General features: G+C 46.4%; 1 protein-coding gene across 28 annotated transcripts in view; it reads left to right on the top strand.

Moving 5' to 3' along the window:
* The window catches only part of LOC127005091 (uncharacterized), a 203,214-nt gene that overhangs the window by 160,164 nt on the left and 17,559 nt on the right, over positions 1 to 25,491 (top strand). For 20 of the 28 annotated variants that reach the window (XM_050873611.1, XM_050873622.1, XM_050873618.1 and 17 more), the window contains 7 exons: positions 3,410 to 3,517; positions 5,823 to 6,316; positions 7,897 to 8,027; positions 13,614 to 13,686; positions 14,348 to 14,401; positions 15,673 to 15,936; positions 17,935 to 18,068. In XM_050873611.1, coding sequence (XP_050729568.1) covers positions 3,410 to 3,517; positions 5,823 to 6,316; positions 7,897 to 8,027; positions 13,614 to 13,686; positions 14,348 to 14,401; positions 15,673 to 15,936; positions 17,935 to 18,068 — 1,258 coding nt within the window. Of the gene's footprint in view, positions 1 to 3,409; positions 3,518 to 5,822; positions 6,317 to 7,896; positions 8,028 to 8,453; positions 10,469 to 13,613; positions 13,687 to 14,347; positions 14,402 to 15,672; positions 15,937 to 17,934; positions 18,069 to 25,491 lie in introns of those variants that run through there. The other 8 variants (XM_050873619.1, XM_050873609.1, XM_050873621.1 and 5 more) reach the window with 5 other exon arrangements.

Below are 25,491 nucleotides of genomic sequence, written 5' to 3'. Positions count from 1 at the left end.
CACTTTAGTGTCGTCGGCAAACTTTGATAGGGAGGATTTCAATCCCGCTTCCAAGTCATTGATGTATATGATAAAGAGAATGGGTCCCAGCACCGACCCCTGGGGCACCCCACTAGTGACTGGTAGCCACTCAGAAGCCTGCCCGTTGAGTAAAACTCGCTGTTTTCTGTTGGTGAGCCAATCTCTTATCCATGCAGTCAGGTTTCTTCCTATACCTGCTGACTTTAATTTTTCAAGGAGCCGCTCGTGTGGCACCTTGTCGAAGGCTTTCTGGAAGTCCAGGTATATGACATCGCTTGGGACGTGATTATCCCAGTTATCGTATATACCTTGGAAGAAGTCCAGTAGATTCGTTAAGCAAGAACGCTTATTTCGGAAACCGTGCTGCGTGCCAGAAATTATATTGTTTTCTTCTTGGAAGTTGACAAGTTTGTCTTTAATAATCTCCTCAAGGACTTTGCCTGCCACTGATGTTAAACTTATAGGCCTGTAGTTTAGGGCAATGGTATCTCCTTTTTTGTAGATCGGGGTTACGGGAGGAGGAGGAGGAGAAGGAGGATTAGGTGGAGTAAACAGAAGAGCAGGAGTAGGAGGTTTATATGTGGGCGACTAAAAGAAAATGGAGGAAGAGAAGAGAAAGGTGAAGTTCCACGAAAAAAGGTGGAGAGAGGAGGAAAATTGATGCCAATGTTCCTTACGCACGCACGCACGCACGCACGCACGCGCGCGCGCGCGCGCGCGCACACACACACACACACACACACACACACACACACACACACACACACACACACACACACACACACACACACACACACACACGGTCGGCTTCGCGTCTCCAGTGACATCAAAGAGTCGTTTTTAATATTATGTCACCGAGCAAAAGGTTGAGGCGTGTAAAATGTTGTAAGGACTAAAAATGAAATTGAAAAGATACAGATTAACGTATTGGTTGAGAGAGAGAGAGAGAGAGAGAGAACTAGTGCAGTATTGGAGTAGGAGAGTAAGTAATGCAAAAGTAAGAGAGTAAGTTATGTAAGAAAACAGCACCTTCGGCCGCCCCGGGGACGAGTGATGAAAGGCGTGCTAGCGACGCTCGTCCCGCGTGGTCTGCCACTCCCCGGGGGCGTGGCTGAAGGTGGTGAGCCGCCAGGAGGAGGAAAGGCGCGAGGAAGATGACGCCCCGCCACCCCGCTGACGAGTCAAGAAGCGCTGGAGGGCGATGGACTCACGAAGGCGTCATCGCCGCCGCGGGCGTGGGCGTGGGCGTGTCTCCTGGCGGCGGCCGTGCTCTGTGTCGTTACCACAAGAACGTGTGCACCAACAGGAAGGAGAATACGACCAAGTTAACTATCTCCAGGCCGTCCAGGATGGCGTTCACCCACGGCCTGCTCAATCCCTGGGGCGACTCCTCCTGAGCACTCGGCGCTGGCACCGAGAAGTCCCATTCGAACACGGCCTCGCTGGCCGCGGCACTGTCTGACGGGTCCCCGACGGAAGGCTCAGGCCAGGACTGGAGAAGGGCGCCGTGGTGGGCCAGAGACGGTGACTCCCCCAAGTCAGTCTCTGCCCCTGGCGAGTCCTGTGCTATGAATGATGGGACCCTGCAGTAATCCTCTGTCACTGTAACGTACTTGACACGGCCTGGTAGGGTCTTCATGACAGGCTGAGGCACTGTCAGGATGGCCGGGGCACTGGACGGTGTGGACCTTTCGTAATGCGCAGGGTCCTGCGTGTTCAAGGCGCGGTAGAGTGCCAGAGTTGACAAGTCCCCCAAGTCCACTTCTGGCACTGGTGTACGGTCCTGGGCATCGGGAAATGGGCCCCTGCAGTGCACTCTCGGCACTGTAATGTTGCGTACATCCGCGGGCGGGCTCCTCATGACAGGCTGAGGCACTGACAAGAGGGTCGGGACACTAGGCGGTGGCAGGGGTGCATCTGCCTTTGGCCACATGACGCAGGTGGGCGTCTCCCACTTGGGGCACCACAGCTCGACGGCTGTCAGCGGCCTGTGGCTGCTGGTGCCCCCGGCTGCCCTGGGCACCTCTGAAGGACTACCCAGCGTGTGGTCGTCTACAGAAGGGGCCAGCGTGCCCCCGCTCCGCCCCGGCAGGTCATCAACCTCCCGATGACCCTCGGGGCCAGGGCTACGCTGACCCTCGGCAGCCTCCTCCGGCTGAGCATGGCCCTGCTGCTCCTCCCCCGAGCCAAGCTGCAGCCGGCCGGCCGGCGCGCCACAGCCACCCTCCCCGTGACTGAGGCGCTCGGCGTCCCCCTGGCCGCCGTACTCCCACTCGCTGCCGCCGTCGCTGCACATCCACCCATTGCACGATACGGCGGTGAAGGTGCGCCCGTCCTCGCCGACTGTCAGTTCCAAGCTGAGCAGGGCCGCGTCCCCCCCCGCAGCCCCCTCCAGCAGGGCCAGCAGCCGGTCGAGGTGCATGGTGGCCGCGAACACACGCCCCCCGCGGCAGGAGAAGCTCAGCGTGACGGCGGTGCTGCCGTCCTTCTGGCGCAGTCTGTGCACGGGCAGCAGCTGCTGTTCCCGGGCCCTGCACACCTGCAGGCCTTCGCTGCTCACCCAGCCCCGGCGCTGGAAGGTGAACCTGGCCAGTCGGCGGCTCCCCCGCCCCCAGCACCGCGCGCTGCTGCGGGAGATGGTGAGGGCGTCCACGGAGAGCAGCCCGACCGGCACCGTGGCCTCCGCCTGCACCTTCAGATGAGAATTACTGTGACCCATTCCGCTCGTTTGCACGTTGCAGTTAAAAAAAATAAGTGTCAGGCGCGGCTAGTGACGCGGACAGTCTTCTAGGCTGGGGGCTGGGAGCTTCTCAAGTATTGTTACCCCATTCCCCCCATCCTCTTCCTCCCCGTGACATACCCTCCCCTTTATTCCTTCCTTAACTGCATTTCCCTCCTTCCCCTCACCTCGTCCCTCCCTCATCAGTCCTTGCTCAGGCGTGGAGGAAACGGAATTTTCATATTTCCCTCTGGCAGTGTTTCGCGCCATTTGACTTAATACTCACCGATTTGTTGTTGCACTCTAATAGTACAAGTAGTTCGTTGTAGTAGTAGTAGTAGTAGTAGTAGTAGTAGTAGAAGCTGGGTTAGTAGTAACAGTAGTAGTAGTTAGTAGTGGTAGCGATAGTAGTGAGGGTGGTGGTATTGTATGAAAATAATGCTGATAATTATAATGATGATAACACAGACAGACACGAACGATGCTAAACAGCAGATTGACAGACTCAAAAAAGATTGCCATATACAACACAGACAGACAGACGGGCACAAAAAGACGCAGACACAGTGGGAGACGGAGACACACACACACACACACACACACACACACACACACACACACACACACACACACACACCGTAGACTCACACACCTGCTCGTCTCCCTCAGGTGTGGAGGTGGGCGTGGAGTGTGACCTGTGTGGACCCACCTGTGTTCCGCGCCCCTGCGACTCCACCGCCACCCAGACCCCCGCCTCGCCCCTCTCCTCTACCCCAGGTAAGCTCAACACCACCAACACCAGGTAGACTTGATCACCACCACCATCATCACCACCCACTGTTATGTCTCACTATTATCATCACCAATACTACTTACACCATCACCACCACCATCATCACCATCACACCAGTAGTTACGCCATTCATCACCACCATCACCACCCATAATTAGGTTTGTCACTGTCATCATCACCAACACCACCTCCATCACCACCACCCACACCCTCCACCTTCCCCCTCTCCACCACACCCACCCTCAACACCACCAGGTAAACTTCATCACCACATCATCACCACTCTCGACCCCTTCTTTATTCCGGCTCACGTCTATAGTTTATTTTTTTTCCCTCCTTCCCCTCCTCCCCCTCCCCTTGTCCCCATTCTCGTCCTTCCTCTCTCTTCTGTGTCATCCATCTCTTTCCCTCCTCCTTTCGTGTTCCCTTTCTTCCCCTTCCTCACGTCACCACCCATTGTTAAGTCTTTTACTATTATCATCACCAATACTACTTTCACCATCACCACCACCAGTTACACTTAATCATCACCACCATCACCCTCACCAACATCACCACCACCAGCATCACCACCCGTAGTTTCATCATTCACTATTATTATCACCAAAATCACCACACCAGATAATATTAGCACCACCATCATCACCAGGTAAACGTAACACCACCACCACCATCACCACGACAGACGTCATCACCACAACCACCATCTCGGGTCAGTTATCACCACTACACGCGACTCATCACTTCATATCCTCACCATTGACAGTTTTATCATCATCATCATCATCATCACCACTCACCTACTCTCCTTATTTTCTATCTCCACCTAATTATCCTTCACCTCCTTCTCAACCACTGAAATAAATTGTTACCACCACCACCACCACCACCACCACCACTAACCACAACAACAACACAGGTATAGCTCAGGTAAATTGTTTATCATCACCCGCCACCACCACCACCACCACCACCATCTTCCTCACCACCAGCCCACCTTAATTGTTTACTGCCTCCATCACCACCACCACCTCCACCTCCTCTAGACACCTCCCTCCTCCTCCACTCCTCCATATAATTTTGTTTTTCTTCCAACCCACAGACTCCTCCCCCCCTCCCCCTTCTCTCTATCTTTCCTCCAGCCCTGTTTTATGATTTTATTTCTCCCTCCTCTCCCTACTTCCCCTTCCTCCCCCCTCTACCTCTGCCCCTCCCCTCAATCCCGTCTTCGTTTCGGCTTGCGTCCATAGATTGATTTTTTGTTTCCGTCCTTCCCCTCCCCTTCACTCTCTTGGTTCTCTTTTTCCTCTTTCCTTTTTCTTGTTCTTTCCATCCCTTCCCCTTCTACGTTCATGTTGTTTTCTTCTCCCTCCTCCAATTCCTTCTTCATTTCGGCTGGTCTGCTTATTGATTTTATCCCAATCCCTTCTCTTCCCTTTCTTTTCCTCAATTTTCGTCTTTCCTCTCTCTTCTATTCCTTCCATCCCTTTCCCTTCTACGTTCATGCTCTCTTCTCCCTCCTCCAATTCCTTCATTTCGGCTTAAGGTCTACAAATTTAGTGTTTTCCTCTCCTTTACCTCTTTCTTTTTTTATTTTCGTCTTTCCTCTCTTTTATTCCTTCCATACCTTTCCCTTCTCCTTTGATGTTCCCTTCCTTCCCCACCCCTCAGTTATTTCCTTATATCTACAAATGGATTTCTTCCCCTCTTCCTTCCTTTCATATTCCTCGTATCATTTTATTTTATTCCGTTCCTTCCCTTTCCCGTCCCTTTCCTCTACCATCCCCTCTTCCTCGTTCATGCTGATGTCTACAAATTTGGTTCTCTTCCTTTCCCTCCTCCTTCATTTCTCTTCGTTTTCCTACTCCTCCTGTCTTTAATTTCTTTCGTTCAAGGTGTTTCAATGTCACTCGCTTCATTTCGTTCATTTGGGTCTGTTACTTTGCCTTTTTAGAGACCTGTTCGCCTTACTGTATGTTTAATTACGTTTCTATTATGCTTTAGTGATATTATTAGTATGTACGTATCGTCAACTACTCTTTTAATCGCTCTATTCGTGACCTCAATATCCTTTTGTTTGTGTTTCTTAATTAAACAGGTAATAATGTGTGCGTTCATGGATTTGTTTAATCATTTACTTACTTAATTGTTTATATACTTGTTTTTTTCGTATTTATTCATGGATTTGATTGTTTACTGGTTATTTTTTTGTTTACTTTTCTATTTTGTTGTCCCTAATACCTATTCTTATAATTATTTGTTTACTAATACGTTTTGTGTCCCATGCAGAGTTCGAGGAGCCGCCCACCACGACCCTTCTCACGACCAGCAGCGCACAACGTGAAGAAGAAGAAGAGGAGGAGGCGCGGAGGAGGAGGGAAGAGCAGGAGGAGGAGGAGAGGAAGAACAAGGAGGACAAAACACGAGGGAGGAGGCAGAGAGTGAAGTGGAAGGAGGACTTGGAGAACCAGGCTGAAGAGGAGGAGGAGGCGGTAAAGAGGGAAGAGAAGGAGGAAGAAGAGGAGGAGGAGGAGGAGAGGAGAGACATCAATGAAGGGACAACAACATCAACACAAGAGGAACAGGACTTGCTCTTATCCGTGGGTGGGGGAGCGAAGGACCCCCCTCACCCCCATCCCCAGCACCGCCACGCCCCCCAGCAGGCCCCACAGCAGCCCCAGCGCCCACCACCCCCCCGGCAGGTGGGTGTCCCTGACCTACCTGAGCACCGACAGCTTCGCCAGGTAGAGGTGTTGCCGCCCGCCCACAGGACCCTTCGGCAGGTGCGTCAGGGGCTGCTCTCTCTCTCTCTCTCTCTCTCTCTCTCTCTCTCTCTCTCTCTCTCTCTCTCTCTCTCTCTCTCTCTCTCTCTCTCTCTCTCTCTCTCTCTCTCTCTCTCTCAAATTTGCTTTATTTCTCGTTTCTTCCTTTCTTTCCTTCTGTTTTTCTCATTTTTTTCTTTTACTTTTTTCTTTCTTTTTTTCTTTTCTCCTTTCTTTTTCTTTCTTTTCTTTCTTTTTTTCTTTCAATTTTTTTTTTCTCTCTCTCTCTCTCTCTCTCTCTCTCTCTCTCTCTCTCTCTCTCTCTCTCTCTCTCTCTCTCTCTCTCTCTCTCTCTCTCTCTCTCTCTCTCTCTCTCTCTCTCTCTCTCTCTCTCTCTCTCTCTCTCTCTCTCTCTCTCTCTCTCTCTCCCTCCCCTCAAATTTGCTTTATTTTTCGTTTCTTCCTTCCTTTCTTTCTTTCCTTCTGTTTTTCTCATTTTTTCTTTTACTTTATTTTTTCTTTCTTTTTTTTCCTTTCTTTTCTCTCTCTCTCTCTCTCTCTCTCTCTCTCTCTCTCTCTCTCTCTCTCTCTCTCTCTCTCTCTCTCTCTCTCTCTCTCTCTCTCTCTCTCTCTCTCTCTCTCTCTCTCTCTCTCTCTCCCTTCCCCCCCCCCTCATCAGATTCATTCGTAAGTTAATTAAAAACATATAAACCTTTGCAACATTCGCTTACAAAATCTAATTAGTTGTTTTGTTATCGTTGGATGTTGTGTACACGCTTCTTAGATTAATATTGAAGCTGATGATAATAATAATAGTAATAATAATAATGATAATAATAATAATGGTTACGTTTTGCATGAATCTTACTTATGAAAACACCTGTATATATATTTTTTCCTGTGTGTGTGTGTGTGTGTGTGTGTGTGTGTGTGTGTGTGTGTGTGTGTGTGTGTGTGTGTGTGTGTGTGTGTTTCGTCACTGGGCGTTGCACCTAGTCATGATTAATTGCTCCTCGATGCTCATTACCATATATAAGAACAGTACCGATGCTCCTCCCTCGCCCCTTCCTCCCTTCCCTTTCCTGCTCTCCATTCCCCTCTCCTCCCCTCTCCTCATCCTACCTCCCTTGCATTCCTTTTTCATCTCTTGCCTTCCCTTCCCTTTCCCTTCCTTCCTCTCCCCTTCCTTCCTCTCCCCTCCCATCCCCTCTCCTGTTCCCCACCCTCACCTCTCCTCTCCTCCCCTCCCCCCAGTCCGTCATTCACCACCAATTTCCACACCTGTTGCAGCCTCACTCTTCCCCTCTCGCTCCCCCATCACTGCACCCCTCCGTCCTCTCCCTCACCAGCTTTTCACGATCCCTTTACCCCGCTCCTCCTCATTCCTCGCCTCCCATTCCCTGTCTGAAGCCTCCGCCTCCCCCTTCCTTCCCTATCATCGTTTCCTCAGTCTTCTCCCTCTCGACTCCTCCCTCGTCACCGCCCTTTTACTCCACCCTGTTCCTCCTCCTTCACCTTCCTCACCTTCCCCTCTTCCATCTCCGTCCCGCCCCGTCCCTCTCCCCTGCCACCTTCTCACCGCCTTGCCACTCGCCCCGCAGCTGGGTGTGGGCGAGGAGGAGCAGCAGGAGGCGGCGCAAGGCGTGGACGAAGGCGTGGAGATCATCCCGATGACCAGCGAACACAGCCTCTACAGCCCCAAGCCCGCCTACGACCACCTTGACCACTACAGGTGAGGCCCCGGGCTGGTTAGTTTCACGGGAGGGGGGCTGTAAGGGTGTTGGGTACAGAGGGCTCATGGGGTGCTGGGGTCACGTGTGGGTGTAGGGATGCTGGGGTCATGGGTGGGTGTAGGGATGCTGGGGTCATGGGTTAGTGTATGGGTGCTGGGGCCATGGGTGGGTGTAGGGATGCTGGGGTCGTGGGTGGGTGTAGGGATGCTGGGGCCATGGGTTAGTGTATGGGTGTTGGGGTCACGGATGTGTTGGGATACATGGTTGACTAGTTGGGTGTAGGGATGCAGGTGTCACAGGGCTGGGTGTATGGGTGCAGGGGTGACAGGCAGGGTGGGTGCAGGTGACAGTTGTGACACACGGGGCAGTAGGGCGTGTTGAGGGGCGGGCAGTGACGTCACGGCTGTTGTGCTGCACGCTGCAAGGATGGCGCGGAAGCTGTCCGTGCTGCACGAGGAGGCCGAGGAGGTGTCTTCCTGCTTCTCCACGGTGTCCTGCCGCTCGCCGCTGCCCGCCGAGGCCCCGGCGGCGGCGGCGGCACAGTTGGCTGCCTCCCTCTCGCTGCCGCTACCCTCCCCCGGCGAGGACCTGAGCGAAGAGGGCGGCGGCCTGCTGTTCTCACCACAGTCCATCACGTCCCAGGTGCTGGCCCTCGCCTCGCCCATCTCGCCCTTCTCCTCATCGTCGCCCTTTTCCACCTCCCTCGAGGACGTCGCGTCCACCGGAGCCTTGGATGCCTCCCTTCTTGACGAGCAGCCGCCCGAGGTCGTAGAGGACGCCGAGGAGCGGGCCAGCATTTCCTCCCTCACGGAGAGCGCCGACCTGACCCTTGAGGCACACTGCGAGGCGACCTGGCACCTGCGGCACGACAGGGAGGCGCCGGAAGGGTGGCTGTGGGCGGGGCGCGGCCTGGAGTGGTGCGGCCTGGAGGGAGAGGACGCCCTCAGCGACACGCGCCCCCTGCTGGCCGGCGACGAGCAGCGCCGCTGGTCACTTGGCGGCGGGCACCGCGGCATCTCGCCCTCCACCTCGTCCTCGTCGGGCCGCAGCCTGTCCCACTGTCGGCCGCTGCAGTTGTGCTCTGCCACGCCCACGGTGACCAGCCTGGTGGCGCCCACCTCCGTGGTGGCGTGCTCCGTCATGGCCTGCGCCGAGCCCCTCCCGGCAGACACTCCCCCAGACTTGGCTTCACTGGACCCTCTGAACCGCCGCGACTCACTGCCTCTCCCACCTGGGTCCAGCCGACCCTGGTGGGCGCCACGCTCACGCGCCGCCTCGCCACTCTTCTCCTCGGCAGAGTCGTCACCGCTGGGCTCCCCTGCCTACCGCACCCCACCCGAGGGCACGCCCTGGTCCACTCCGCGCCCCTCCCTGGAGCTGACATCCGCCTTGGAGAACAGCCTCGACCCGGCGCTCGGCGGGGACTGGCCGGACGGTGAGGGCTCCACGCCTTTCCACACACCCCGTCCCTCCCTCACGCCGCGACCCTCGCTGGTGCTGGAGCCCTGCGGCGGCCACCCCAGCAGGCTGCTGCTGGCGGGGGACGGCCCGCCCTGCTCACTGCTCCAGCGCCGCGGCTCAGACTCTCCCCTGGAAGACCCGTGGACACCCCAGAACGGTCACTCCCCCGTGAGCCGCAGCCCCGCCCCGCCCGCCACGGACACGAGTCTCTCCCCCGACGGCGCGGCCCGTTGGACGCCTCCAGTGAAGCACCCACAGTTGTGATGACCGACCCGCCCCTCCCCGCTCTGAGAGGTACTTCAGGCCGCGCCGCAGTGACACGCGGGGCGGGGCGGCGCTGAAACCGGTGGGAGGAGGGGTGGAAGGAAACGCGGGACGCAGCGCCAGTGTGCGCCCCGCGCTGGACCAAGATTAATGTGGTATTACGTACATGTGCGCCTGTGTGTATACGAGTGTGCGCGTGTCTCTCTCAGTGTTGCGCGTGAGGTGTGTACGTATTGTCCTGGCCGTGAATGTGTGTGTACCTCATTGTGGAGTAGAGATGAAGGAGGACCTTGTCTCGACCCCTCCCTCCAAGAGCCCACACCCTCACCCACGCCCCGCCTCGCCAGGCAGGAGGCACCGCTGGTCCTGGCCATCGTGAGGGGGGGAGGAGGGGTTCATTGGACACCTTCCTGGACCACTGCCGTGACTTGGAACCTTGCAGGCGACACACACACACACACACACACACACACACACACACACACATTTATTCCACTATGTAACGAATCACATACACACATTTTTTCCACTATGTAACGAATCACATACACATTTTTTCCACTATGTAACGAATCACACACACACACACACACACACACACACACACACACACACACACACACACACACACACACACACACACACACACACACACACGCACGCACACACACAGCCTTCTCTCTGGAAACACATTAGACTAACTCAACAAAATCTACGTAGTTCTAAATGAAAGGAAGTCGACACATACTTCACAAACACATTTAAAGATATACCCGGCAACACTGCATGACCAGCGTTGCCACATACGGATCTCTATAATATATTTCCTCTATACACACATTGTTCGTAAGCATAAAACGATATATTTCTGTACTCAGAGCCGCTATTTCCCTACCTGCCGACCCGGTGTGTTTTGATGTGGGTGATAGAGCTGGATCTAATTAACCTGTCATCGAGGAAGCCTACCTGTGTGCCACCAGTCTGTCCCCCCCCCTCCACCACCACCACCACGTTACCTGCCACTACCTCCTACCACCAATGATGAGCTATGTTGTTGTTATTATTTCATTACTATTTACTACTACTACTACTTTTACTACGACTCTCTCTCTCTCTCTCTCTCTCTCTCTCTCTCTCTCTCTCTCTCTCTCTCTCTCTCTCTCTCTCTCTCTCTCTCTCTCTCTCTCCCTACACTGTTATCCCTGCCACAGTGTCACAATAACAGTGGAGGCTGTGTGGCTGTGGGGAGCGGGTTGGTGGTTGGTCACTGCTATATACGTATACTCAGTGCGTGGTGGTGGTGGTGGAGGTGATGGTACTGGTGGTGGTGGTGGTGTGTGTGTGTGTGTGTGTGTGTGTGTGTGTGTGTGTGTGTGTGTGTGTGTTTTATAAACACACACACACACACACACACACACACACACTCGTGAACACCGCGGTAGGATTGATGTGTGTGTGTGTGTGTGTGTGTGTTTGTTAATATACCAAGGTGTCTGAAGTCTGCGTTTTCTTTCACCGCCTCACACACACACACACACACACATCAAAGAAAACGGGGCTTCCTGTGGGTTGTTGATTTTTTAAGATTCAGTTGTTGTTTTTATATACTTACTGATTTTTTTTTGTTTACTGATTTTTTTTTCTAGTTGCGATTTATGTAAGGGAGTTTAATCATGTAATTTTTTGGGTTTTTTGTGGAAATCTTATCTAGAATTTTTTTTTTTTTTATTGTAAGGGAGTTTAACAGTTAATATTTATATATATATATATATATATATATATATATATATATATATATTTATATATATATATATATATCTTTTTTTTTTCTTTCAAGTTCACCATGTTTATTTACAGACGAAATTTCGCCAAGTGAGTTAGCGTAATTTATGTCTTTGCGTTGATTTTAACATCACATTCCTTTTCCTGTGTTTGTGATAGTGAAGTAGTTTTTCATGCAAGTGTTTTACTATTTTCTCTTTTCCTGTTTTGATGTATTTCAATCTGTTAGTGCGTTATTATCACCTAATTTGGAGTTATCCTGTTTATTTACCTGTATTTGTTTTGTTGGGGGGAGGGGGACGTCTGATTACCTTTCATGCGTTCTGATTGACGGTCCAGGTAAGAATTGCTGTTGTTATTATTATTATTGTTATTGATATCGGTGTGTAGTATTTTTCTTCACCGCTCGCCTGATTGCACCATTTGTTCATCTATTTATTTATTAAACTTTTATTCCACTGGTGTTACATGCATGAAGAACGCCAGTATTTTGCAGTGTTGATCTGTTTATTTCCTTTATTGTTATCGCCGCCTTCATCTTCCTTTCTGAAGATCTTATTGCCGCAGATCTTTCAGTTTTCTTTTTCTACATAGTCTAACACTTCTTTTTTTCCCACCCGTATCTGTATTGTGACTGTTTTCGCTTTTTTCCACTTGTTATCACCTCGTTTTCCTTTCTAAATATATCGTTGCTATAAAACCACTAGTCTTCATTTCTTCATCACGTTAATTTTTCTTCTTGTTTTTCCTTACATTACTACTTTTTTGTGTATATTATTATCACTTTTATTAACTTTTCTAAAAAATATTGTTGTCGTAAATAAATAAAATCACTGCAGTCTTCATTTCTTTATCATGTTATTTTTTCTACTTGTTTTTCCTTATATTATTACTTTTTTACTTTTATTATTATTATCACTTTATTAACCTTCATAAAAATATTGTTGCCGTAAATAAATAAAATCACTGCAGTCTTCATTTCTTCATCGTGTTAATTTTTCTACTTGTTTTCCTTATATTATTAGTTTTTTGCTTTTATTATTATCACCTTTATTAACCTTTCTAAAAATAATGTTGCCGTAAATAAATAAAATCAGTGCAGTCTTCATTTCTTCATAGTCTAAGTAGCTTTTATTTTCATACTCGATCTTGTTTTCTTCATTGATTATTTTCTTCAACCATTACCATCTTCTTTATTATCCTTAATATCCTTTACATAGATCTTTTTTGCCATAAGTACACTTCAGTCTTCTTCATAATCGTCCATGTTTTTTTTTTTTCTACTCGACTTTGTTTCGATTGATATTTTTATTCTTTTTTATTATTCTTATTATTCATCTTCATCATCATTTATGTTTATCTCGTTTCCAAAGGTTCTTCAGTCTTCTATTTTTTTTTCCTTCACATTCTACACACTAACATTTTTTTTATCTACTGTTTTCTTGGTTTTGCGACTGATAATCTTTCTTTTTTTATCATTGCTCACTTCCTTTTGTTATCATCTTCCCATAGTCTTGTTTCCTCTTGACCATCTGTTTTTTATCCTTGTTATAATTTTCCTTTATTTTTTTATCATTGCTGTCACCTCCATCATCATCTTCCCATAGTCATCCTTCCTTCTTCATCGTCTGACATTTTTTTCCTTTTCGTGATAATTTTACTTTTTTTCTTATTGCTATCACCTCATTTTATTATCTTGTTCCCATAGTCTCCTTTCCCTTTTATTATCTTGTTGCCTTTCATTATCTTGTTCCCTTTTATTATCTTGTTCCCATAGTCTCCTTTCCCTTTTAATATCTTGTTCCCTTTCATTATCTTGTTCCCTTTTATTATCTTGTTCCCATAGTCTCCTTTCCCTTTTAATATCTTGTTCCCTTTCATTATCTTGTTCCCTTTTATTATCTTGTTCCCATAGTCTCCTTTCCTTATTATTATCTTGTTGCCTTTCATTATCTTGTTCCCTTTTATTATCTTGTTGCCTTTTATTATCTTGTTCACTTTTATTATCTTGTTCCCATAGTCTCCGTTACCATTGCATTCTTCCTCCCTGTGATAATTTTCTTCTTGCTTTTCATCAGGTCAGGTGGGCAGGCGCGGGGCACAGGCGAGGAAAAGGTACGCAGGTCAGGCCTCTCCACCGTCACTCCGCTGGTAAGTGTTCTCATTAGCCACCTCGTTACTTTCCTTTCCTTTTCCTTCGCTTTTCTTTTTTCCTTTACTTTTTTGTCCTTTCCATTCTTTCCTTTTCCTTTCCTTTCGTTTCCTCGTTTTTTTTCGTTTTTTTTCTGTCCTATTTCACCTGTCCTTCTCTTCCTGGAATTTTGGTTCATATCTTTGTGGTTTTGATGAACTTTTTGCAATCCTTTCGTTTCTGATTTCTCGCTTCCTTCCTCTCTTTTCTCCCTCTCTATCTATGTTTATCTATTTCTTAGTATTTCTCCTCAGTCTTTCTCCCTCTCTCCATCTATTTATTACTGTATTTCTCGTTATTTGTTTTGTCCCTTCATTTCTTCTCTGTCGCTTCATTCCTCTTCCCATCCGTTTTTATACTCTTATCCATTCCTCCAATTATTCATTTTTACCTTTTTTTTCCTTTCACCTCCTCTTAACTCCTCTTCTTCCCTCCTCATTTCACCCTCTCACCTCTTACATCTTACCTTCTCACCTTATCTCTTCTTACCTCCCCTACCTCCTCTTACCTCCCCTTACCTCCCTTACCTCCTCTCTCCTCCCCTTTCTTCCTCTTACCTTATCACTTCCCCTTATCTCTTCTTACCTCCTCTTACCTTCTCATCTCCTCTTCTTTCCACAGCTGAACTCAGGAGAGGCAATCCCCGGCCCTCCACGGTCACGCCCTCGCGCACAGGTAAGATAGACAGGTAGATAGATAGATAGATAGATAGATAGATAAATAGATAAATAGATAGATAGAGAGTAAACATTTATTTATTATATGTACGTTTCTTTCATATTTTTTTCCATTTCTTTTTTTTTCTTTCCTCCTCCCCATTCCTTTCCCTCCCTTTCCTTTCGTTTCTTACATATTTTTTTATTTTTTTATTTCCCCCTTCCCATTCCTTTCCCTCCCTTTCCTTTTCGTCTCTTACATATTTTTCTTTCCGTTTCTCCTTTTATCTTTTCATTCATTTCCCTCCCTTTCCTTTTCGTTTCTTCCATATTTTTCCTTTCCTTTTTCCCTTTCTCTTCATTCCATTCCTTTCCCTCCCGTCCTCTTCGTTTCTTCCATATTTTTCCTTTCCTTTCTTTTCCTTTCCTCTTTCTATTCCTTTCCCTCCCATCCTCTTCGCTTCTTCCATATTTTTCCTTTCCTTTCTTTTCCTTTCTTCTTTTTATTCCTTTCCCTCCCTGTTCTTCTCGTTTCTTCCATATTTTCCCTTTCCTCTTTTTCCTTTTCTCTTCTTTCCATTCCTTCCCATCCCCTTCCCTTCTTTTTCCTTCCCTTTCCTTGCCTTTCCATTCTTTTCCTTTCCTTACTGTACCTTACCTCAGTTTTTCTTATATGGGAAGCTTTTGTATGTACGTGTATAATTATTTTTGTCCTGTTTTTGTGTGTTTGTGTATGTGTGTTTTATGGACATTGTGTGTAGATATTGTGTTTAATTTAGGTTTCTTTGTTTTATTTGCTAATCTCTTTACTTGTTTAATATGTTGTTTTCTGGATATTTTTTATCACATCCTTTGTGATATCGCACCACACATTAATATAGTGTAAATGCATGTTGGGACCATTAATTATAATAACTTTGTGTTTGTGGTCAATAAAATATCCGTCTAACTATCTATCTATCTATCTATTTGTTGGCGATTTGTGTATGTTGATTTAAAGGGAAATACCTGTTGATCCTGGGTCTGTGTACGTTGATGTATGTACGTGTGTGTTGGTAATTAATGCATGTACGTATAACTAAAATTTCTTGATTCTGGGTTTATGTGTGTGTATGTATGTATGTGTGTGTGCGTGTAACATATCTACCCAACCAACCTTAAAAACTTTCACCGACAACCCACCAGTGAGAGACAGGCGAGGTCGAACATGTTACAACGTGTTCCTGACTTTACCCCCCCCCCCCTCACCACCGCCCCTCTCACCTCCCCCCCCCTTCCCCCCGTGACCAGATGGAGCTGACCCCCCTCTCCCCCCCTCCTTCCCTGGACAACGTGGAGGAGGAAGACATGGAGGAAGAGGAGGAGGAGGAGCCGGCTCTTCCCTCCACACCTGAGTCGAGTTCCTCATTAGCCTCAGGTGACGTGTTCCCCCACCCACCCCAGCCCCCCCGCGGCCCCCCTCGCCTCCCCCGCCAGATGTCCATGAATGTCCCCGATCCCCCCCCTGCCGCCGGCCCCGCCATGAGCCCCCCACTCCACCCGCCCCAGCAGGAGGTAATGTCACGCCTCACGCTTACCTTGATTTGCCTTGCCTTGCCTTGCCTTGCCTTACCTTGCCGTGCCTTGCCTTGCCGTGCCTTGCCTTACCGTGCCTTGCCTTGCCTTGCCTTGCCTTGCCTTGCCTTGCCTTGCCTTTCATTTCTTCCATATTTTTTTTCTCTTCAGTTTGTCTTCCTTTTGAATTTTTCTTTTCTCCCCTTTTCATTCCTTTCCTTACGTTTTTTTCATATTATTCCCATTTCTGTTTTTGCTTTACTCAGCTCCATTCCTTTCTTTCCCTTTCCTTTCGTTTCTTCCACATTTTCTTTTCCTTCTTTTCATTGATTTTCCTTTTTTCGTTTCTTCCATATTTTTCTTTCCCTTTCCATTCCTCTATTCCATTCCTCTCCTTCATTTTTCTTTTTATTTCTTCTATATTTTTCTTTTCCTTTCCTTTCCTTTCCTTAGTCTCCTTCCCATTCCTGAGGTAATGTCATGCTTACCTTAATCTGATATACCTTGATTTGCCTTGCCTTGCCTTTCCCTTTCCTTCGCTTTTCTTTTTTTCCTTTACTTTTTTCCTTTCCACTTCTTACCTTTCCTTTCGTTTCATCCACGTTTTTTTCTTCTTTCTTTTACTTTCCCTTTTTTTTCTCTTGTCTTTCCTTTTCCTTTCATTTTCTTTTCTCTGCGTTCCTTTTCTTATATTTTCTTACCTTGTTTACCTTAACTTACCTTCATTTACCTGCACCTTTCCTTGCCTTTACAAAATTTATCTAAATCTCCTTCTTTACCTTCCCTTTTCTATTTATCTAGATCCTTCACTCTCCTTTCTCATCCTTTTCCTTTCTTTTTCTTCCCTTCCTTTCCATTCCTTTTCCTGATCCCCTGTCCTCTTTTCTTTGCACTTCTATTTTTCTCTTCTTTTACGTCTTTCATGTTCTTTTCCTCGTCTTCTTTGATGTGGTTGCAATAGTAGTAGTAGTAGTAGTAGTAGTAGTAGTAGTAGTAATAGTAGTAGTAGTAGTAGTAGTAGTTGTTGTTATTATTTTTACTTATAGGAGTTGTAGTAATTAGTATTATCCAAGTTTATCTCGCATTTAGTTTTTCATGTGCCTGTCCTGTCCCGTGAGGGATGCAATTTCATCAGATTTCGTCTTTATCATGTATTTAGAGATTCTGTATTAAATTTTTTATTGAGTAACTTGGGCTATTTGAGGTGTCATGTTCTGAAACGTGTGTGTGTGTGTGTGTGTGTGTGTGTGTGTGTGTGTGTGTGTGTATTTACCTAGTTGTAGTTTTACAGGGCCTGGGCTTAAGCTCGTGTGGTCCCGTCTCCGTATCTGTATTCGCCCAACTTTTCCTTAAACACCACTTAGTCTGTTCCTAACCTCTATATTTCTTTGCGGGAAGCTTTATTTCTTTGTCTCTCAAGCATCTTCCTTTTCTCAATTTGTTTACTGTGTCCTCTTGTGTTCCTGGTGTTTATTCCTTCTTTTAGTGTGTGTGTGTGTGTGTGTGTGTGTGTGTGTGTGTGCGCGCATGTGTGTGTGTGTGTGCGGGGTGTAAAACTTAATAGCCGACATACGCACGGCCACACAGTCTCCCACGGCTTAATTAAAAAGTCGTAAGTGGAGGAGGGGAGAGGATGGCTATAACCACACGCAAAACAAACAAACACACACACACACACACACACACACACACACACACACACACACACACACACACACTCACACTCACACTGTTTCTAGATAGGTACACGTGCCGGGCGATCAGTCGGCTCTCACAGGTGGATCACCAGCACCTGTTCACACTGACAGGTCATTAAAAACTCCGGTAACTCAAACTTGGCTAAACTGTTCGCGGATAATAAGCCATTAATTAACCCTTAGGTGGCTCAGACTCAGGTGAGATAAAAAGGAACCGTATATAGGGGACCGAAACACCTGTCTTACACCTGTCGTACACCTGCTTCACACCTGGCCTTACACATTTCCTCCTATATGCCAGCAGGAGAAGCAGCAGGAGACACAGGAGGAGGCGAGCCCGGAGGAGGAGGAGAAGAAGAAGAAGGTGTTCCCATCGCTACACGACACGGTGCTTCGGATGGCCGGCCTGGCTCGCGGGGATCCAGTCTTCACACCGTGAGTACAACACTTTTACCTGCTTCAACACCTGAGTTACCTGATTCAGTACACTTTATCCGTAGCCGTGTACATGACAGCGGCCCATATTCTCAGGCGCTTTCCACACCCACAATAAATATTCCCAAAGGCCACAAAGGTGATTAGTCGGGTACCATAATACACCTTCCTACCTGTGTACCTGTGCCTGATTCAACACACCTTACCTGTACATGACAGCGGCCCATATTCTCAGACGCTTTCGACTCCCACAATAAATATTCCCAAAGGCTTCAAAGGTGATTAGTCGGGCACTAGAATACACCTTCCTACGTGTATACCTGTGCCTGATTCAACACACCTTACCTGTACTTTTTTCCTCTATTCCTTTCCTTTTCCTTTCCTTTCGTTCCCTCCCCGTTTTTTTTCTTTCTTTTACTTGTCTTTCCTCTTCTTTAATTTTCCTTTCCTTTCCTTTTCCTTCCTCTGCGTTCCTTTTCTTCTATTTTCTTATCCTATTTACCTCCACGATTTTTTTTCTTTTACTTTCCTTTTCTTTCTTTTAATTTTCTTTCCTTTTCTTTAATTTTCCTTTCCTTTTCTTCCCTCTGCGTTCCTTTTCTTCTTATTTTTATCTTGTTTACCTTAACTTACCTTCTTTTACCTACACCTTTCCTTGCCTTTACAAAATTTACGACGCTTTCAGACGCTTTCGACTCTAACAACATATTTCCATAAGCCACAATGTAGATAAGTCGGATATTATAACACACCTTCCCACTTGTATCTACCTAACAGTGGCCCGTATGCTCAGACTCTTTGGACTCATACAACATATTTTTCAAAGTCCACAAAGGAGATTAGTCGGGTTCTCATAAGTGTTTTTCTCATTCATTTTTTTTTACAACAAAGGGGACAACTCAAGGGCGCAAAAAAGGGAAACAATAAAAAAAGCCCGCTACTCGCTGCTCCTAAAAAGAACTAAAAAACAGAAGCCTTGTCAAACTATCACTAGGGTCATAAAGCTACCCATGGAAATACTGACACAAACTCTACGGAAGCGTTATCAAATGTGGGTGTGTAAGCCTCGTAGTTGAGAATATGGGCCACTAGTGACACAGTGAAAACAGGAGTGAGGGAGGTAAGTACCCCTGCCTGTGTATGTGGACCTGATTAAACACACCTTACACCTGTATTCATGTACCTGGTAGAGACGTAGTAGTGAGAACAGAGGCAGGATAGGACACCTCTTCTCACGTAATTGACTGCTCTTTCGGCCTCCTCTTCGGATTCTTTACAGGAGCACCGAGTAGCGGGCTTTTTTATTGTTTCCTTTTTTGTGTGTGCCCTTGTGCTGTCTCCTTTGCTGTAAATATAAAAAATAAAATAAAAAGGGAGGTAAGTACTAACAGCAGAGCCTCGAGTGTAGGTGTAAGTGACTAGGTAGGTAGGTGTCGTGTGTATGTAGTTAAGCCCACAGCGTGTCGTGACGGTGAACTGGGCAGCCTTTCCCCCACTCGCCGTTAACACACTTCTTCGTCAGAACGCCAATGCCAACAAGCACTCTAGTCCATTCCAACGACTCCAAAAAAAGACCCGCAAAATATAGCCACAACTTTTAATATAGTCGTTTTTACAGACTTTACTCTTTACATATTTCATAACACGCTCTTTTAACATTGTTTTTTCGAACGCATGGAGATAAAATGGAAGCGTATGTCCTTTTTAACTCTTAAGACGTTACTGTAAACTGATAATAGCCGAGAAGATTATGACGCGGGGATCCACTTCATGCTGTCACGATATGCAGGTTAGGAGGATGTCGCTGTTGCCCTAGAATGTCAAAAGGGAAATCGTACATGAGGGAAATATCTCTTGAGGGTAGTAAGTCCAGGGGGGCGAAATCTGTCACTGGGGAAATGTTAGCGTGAAGAATGTCAAAGGGGGGAGAAAGATCACGATGAAAGGAGACTAACACAAGTAACAAAGAAAGGAAGGAAGGAACGGCACGAATTAAGTGAGAAAAAAGGAGAATGAAACCGAAGTACTGAAGGAGGGAAGGGGAAACGGAAGGATGAGAGAGAGAGAGAGAGAGAGAGAGAGAGAGAAATGTGGCTTGGGGGAAATCCGTTAAAGGAGAAAATGCTCGTGTCAAAAATACCCTTAGTTAAAATATTTGGGGGTCCGTCCATTGGAGAGATCTGCCAAAAGGGAAAATGTTATTGGTAAAAATGTTCAAGAAGGAAGGGATATGTCTTGTGGGGAGTGTCAAGGGGGGGATTTGTCAAAAAGCAAACGTATATTAGGGAAAAAAATGTCTAACGGAGGGTAAATGTCATGAGGGGAGTGTGTCAAGGGGATATTTGTCAAAAAGTAAACGTATTGGAGGGGAAAAACGTCCAAGGGAAGGGTAAATGTTTGGAGGGAAATCTGTCAGAGGAAAATATCTAAGGGGAAATAATCTTTAAAGGAGTATGTAAAGGGAAAAAAATGTTATCGTGGAAAAAAAATCTATAGGGCAGTATTTCTTTTGGTGTTACATGCTGAGAGAGACTTATGTCCACACCTCTTCCTCCCTTCCCTCCCCTCATCCTCCTCCTCCCCCGTCACACATACCGTCACGTGAGCGCCAGCAGGCAGGCACAAAGCGACGTGACCACCAAGACGCGAAACGAGCGGTGGCTACAAACAGCGGTGGACCCTTGCCGCGCCTTAGGGACCTCCCTTCTTCCCCTCCCCCCTTCCGTGCGCTCTCTGCCTTCGTGCGCCAGAACAAGGAACGCCGTGGTCTCTTGCGTGGTGTCTTGTGGTCCATCTGCTCTTCCTCCTCCTCTTCCTCTCTTCCTTCCGTTCTTCCTTCCCTCCTTCATTACTTTGGTTTCACTCCTTTTTTTCCTTCCCTTCCTCGTGTCTTTGCTTCCTTCCTCCCTTTGTTACTTGTGTTCCAGTCTCTCTCCGTCCCTTGTGATTTTTCTTTCCTTCTCTCCTTCCCTTCTTTATTCCCTTCTTTCCATCCTTTTTCTCGTTCGCACTCTGATTCCCTATTCCCTTTTCTTCTTTGCTTCTTTCCCTCTTATGTATGTTCCAGTCTCCTCTTTTCCTGCTTTTCACTTTCTCCTTATTTATTTCCTTTTCTTTCAGCCTTTTTTCGATTTCACTCAGTCATTTCTCTCTTTCATTTTCTCCTTTTCCTTCCTCTCATTCGGACTTTTTTTCCCTTTAGTCCTTCCTCCCCAACTTCGTTTCTTCAATCCTATTTCTCTCTCTCTCTCTCTCTCTCTCTCTCTCTCTCTCTCTCTCTCTCTCTCTCTCTCTCTCTCTCTCTCTCTCTCTCTCTCTCTCTCTCTCTCTCTCTCTCTCTCTCTCTCCTCCCCCTCCCCTCCCCTCCCCTCCTTTCACGGTCCAGCTAAACAGACACAAAACCTCACTATCTTCATGTACACACACACACACACACACACACACACACACACACACCGTCCTTGCTCCAGAAACTCGCGGAGAGAGAGAGAGAGAGAGAGAGAGAGAGAGAGAGAGAGAGAGAGAGAGAGAGAGAGAGAGAGAGAGAGAGAGAGAGAGAGAACGATCCTCCGCCTCGTATCCGTCTCTTGAAAAAAAAAAAAAAAAGGAAAAAAGTAAATTGGAAAGAAAACTAAAGAAAAATGGCTTGTTTGCAGGAGTTATCCCGTTTTTTCTTTTCTTTTTTTTTCTTGCCTCGTTCCTAATTAATGTGTTTTCAATGTTACCCGTCAATTAACTTTTTCTCATTTTTTTTTCCTCCGACCATTTTTATCTTTCTTTTTTATCCCTTTCTTCCATCTTTCAATGTTATTTTCTTTTTCTTTCGTTATGTTCTTTATTTTGTGAACGGAGGGTTAGGTTGAAAAAAAAGTAGTGTTTGCCGTTTTCAGCCTAAAGGATATTTTTATGGCTGTGTTTGGAAAGGACAGGAAAGGTATGGAGAGGAAAGGAAAGGAAGGGAAGGGAAGAGAAAAGAAGGATAATGAAAGAAATAGAAGGGAAAGAGAGAAATTTAAACGAAAGGGATGAAAAGGAAAGAAGGGGAAAGAAAGGAATGAAAGAAGAGGAAAGGTATGGAATGGAAGGGAAAGGAAAGGGGGAGGCTAGGGAAAGGATAGTAATAGAAAGAAAGAGAGAGGTATGGAAGGGATGCAAAGGAGATAAATTAAACTAAAGGAATGGAAAAGACGGAAAGGAATAGAAAGAAGAGGAAAGGTGTGGAATGGAAGGGAAAGGGAAGGGATAGTAATAGAAAGATAGAGAGGTATGGAAGGGATGGGAAAGGAGAGAAATTTAAACTAAAGGAATGGAAAAGACTGAAAGGAAAAGAAAGGAATAGAAAGAAGAGGAAAGGTATGGAATGGAAGGGAAAGGGAAGGGATAGTAATAGAAAAATAGAGAGGTATGGAAGGGATGGGAAAGGAGAGAAATTAAACTAAAGGAATGGAAAAGACGGAAAGGAATAGAAAGGAATAGAAAGAAGAGGAAAGGTGTGGAATGGAAGGGAAAGGGAAGGGATAGTAATAGAAAGATAGAGAGGTATGGAAGGGATGGGAAAGGAGATAAATTTAAACTAAAGGAATGGAAAAGACTGAAAGGAAAAGAAAGGAATAGAAAGAAGAGGAAAGGTATGGAATGGAAGGGAAAGGGAAGGGATAGTAATAGAAAGAAAAAGAGAGGTATGGAAGAAAGAAGGGAGAGAAATGCAAGGGAAAGGAAAAGGAAAGGAAAAGAAAGAAAAAAAGAGGATAGTTAGGGTGAGGGAATATATAGCCTGTGTTTTCGTCTCTGGTCTCGTCTGGAGCCACCCTAATTACTGTGTGTCTGGTGCGTATCTGTCCTCGTCTGTCTGTCTGTCATGGTCAACCTTCAGTGCTGTGTCTCACCTACCTAGTTTTTGATACTCCAACACTGAACAGCACCGACATCACTTCAGGATTTATATAAGGAAAGTTGCGGCAAGGACGAACGTGCTGGTTACCCCTAAAATATGCTTATCATGATATGGCAACACCTTTAATCACTTCGTTCCTTTAAGCTAGTGTAGGTAATGACATGTTCTTTCGGCGTTCTCAAGTTAAGTAATGACACGTTCTCTCGGCGTTCTCAAGTTAAGTTAAGACACGGTCGCTTGACATACTTTTGCCAGCAGAGGAAATGTTGGTTGCGGCGCCAGGATGGAACTCACCAAGCAGTCACTCAGTCAGCCAGAGAGGATAAACGCAGTACAAATGAGACCCTCCATTAGTACGTTATGCCGGAAAGTAGGTGACGAAACTACCCGCCTAACGCTGTCACGATAAACAGGTTGACGATAAAAGAAAAAGTGTTGCCATCTGGTGAGCATTATTTTAGGGAGTCGATGGAGGAATGGAAAGGAAAGGGACGACAGGGAAAGGAAAGGAAGGGAAGTGAAAGGAAAATTATGTGAAGGCTTATAGTTGGACCTCACTTAGAGTACGCAGTGCAGTTCTGGTCACGTAGATTATGTTGTATAGTTCTCTTTCTTCTTGATTATGATGTATAGTTCTGATTCTCTTGATTAGTTTATTCAGTTCTGATTGTCTTAATTATGCTGTACAGTTCTGATTCTCTTGATTATTCTGTTCAGTTCTGATTGTTTTGATTATGCTGTACAGTTCTGATTCTCTTGATTATTCTGTTCAGTTCTGATTGTTTTGATTATGCTGTACAGTTCTGATTCTCTTGATTATTCTGTTCAGTTCTGATTGTTTTGATTATGCTGTACAGTTCTGATTCTCTTGATTATTCTGTTCAGTTCTGATTGTCTTGATTATGCTGTACAGTTCTGCTCTACCATGGTTATGCTGCCCAGTTCCGATTCTCCTTGATTATCTTGATTATGCTGTACAGTTCTGGTCCCCCTGATTTTGCCGTACAGTTGGAGTTCTGGTGATAGTGTTGTAACAGTTCTGGTCCACCTTATTAGAGAATGTGAACGTGATCTTTAGAACAAACACCAAGGAAAGGGACGTTAATATTTACCTTTGGAGGGCCTTTCTGTGTACCACTCCTCTTCATCATCACCACCACCATCATCATCATCATCATCATCATCCTTTCCTTTCCTTTACTCCCTTACTACTACATTTCTACATTTCTTCTACTTCTTTTCCTTCTTCTCTACTTCCTCCTCTTCCGCCTCCTCTTCCTCCTCCACTTCCTCCTCCACCTCCTTTCGTGTTTAAGAGAGCATCAGAATTGCAAATTTCATTCCTCGATGCAATCAGTGCTTCATAAAGCTTTCACCCGGCGTAGGACACTAGACCCCCACCCGCACCACGGCCGGTGACACACACACACACACACACACACACACAGGGGTCGGGATCATCATTCTTGCAGATTCTATCACATTAGTTTTTATTTCAGCTATTATCTCCCATGTTCATCAGTATTTTCTATTATCTATGCAGGTGCAGTATTCCTCTTTATCTATTATGCATCCTTCATTAGTCTATCTACATTGCTTTATCTCCAACCCACTGTCCCCTCACTGGATCTTCCCTTAAGGAGGGGCGGGGGGCGGGTAGCCAGGGCAGGTCGCCAACATTCTTTTCCACCTTTTTTTCCGGCGGTCCCTCTCCGCACATTCAATCCCTCGCCTGCCACTTCTCTCTCTCTCTCCAATACTCGTCCATTCTATTGATCCATTTTACTATTGGTCTTGCCCAGATACCATTTTCTTTCAATCTTTCATACAATTTTCACGAAGTCATCTCCATTCATTCTTATCGCATGTCCAAACCATCTCAAGAGCACCACGCTTTACTCGTTTATCCACTCCACAATTCGCTTCTCTTGCAGTTATTTCCACATCAAAGCCCTCATACACGCACTAATTACTTCCTCCATCCTCATTCATTATTATCTAAGTGTTAATTCCACAGTTCTCTCTTCTTACTGTCACACACACACACACACACACACACACACACACACACACACACCTAAACTCATACACACCCGCATGACATCCTCTCTTACTTACATAACATTAATTTAGTTGTCCGTGTTAATTCCTGGGAGTGTTGTTTCAGGCGATAAGGAGTAATGTAACTCCCACAATACAGAAGACAGATAAGAGGAAGAGTTTTTTTTTATTTTTTTTTTTAGAACTCCTGAGACCTTAATGATATCCCTTAGCAGCAGAGGTAGTAGTAGTAGTAGTAGTAGTAGTAGTAGTAGTAGTAATAGTAGTAGTTGTAGTAGTAATAGTAGTAATAATAATAGTAGTAGTAGTAGTATTCAGTATTATGCAACATGCAAACCAACTGTGTTACAAAGAGAGAGAGAGAGAGCATTGTCTCGGGTGCTAAAAAAAAAAAAAAAAGGGCCAACTTGAGGGGATAGTGGTGATGGTAGTGGTGGTGGTGATAGTGGTGGTGAGGATGGTGATGAT

The sequence above is a fragment of the Eriocheir sinensis genome, chromosome 29 (assembly GCF_024679095.1).
Source record: "Eriocheir sinensis breed Jianghai 21 chromosome 29, ASM2467909v1, whole genome shotgun sequence".
Taxonomy (NCBI): Eukaryota; Metazoa; Arthropoda; class Malacostraca; order Decapoda; family Varunidae; genus Eriocheir; species Eriocheir sinensis.
This window is presented reverse-complemented; position numbering and strand designations above follow the sequence as displayed.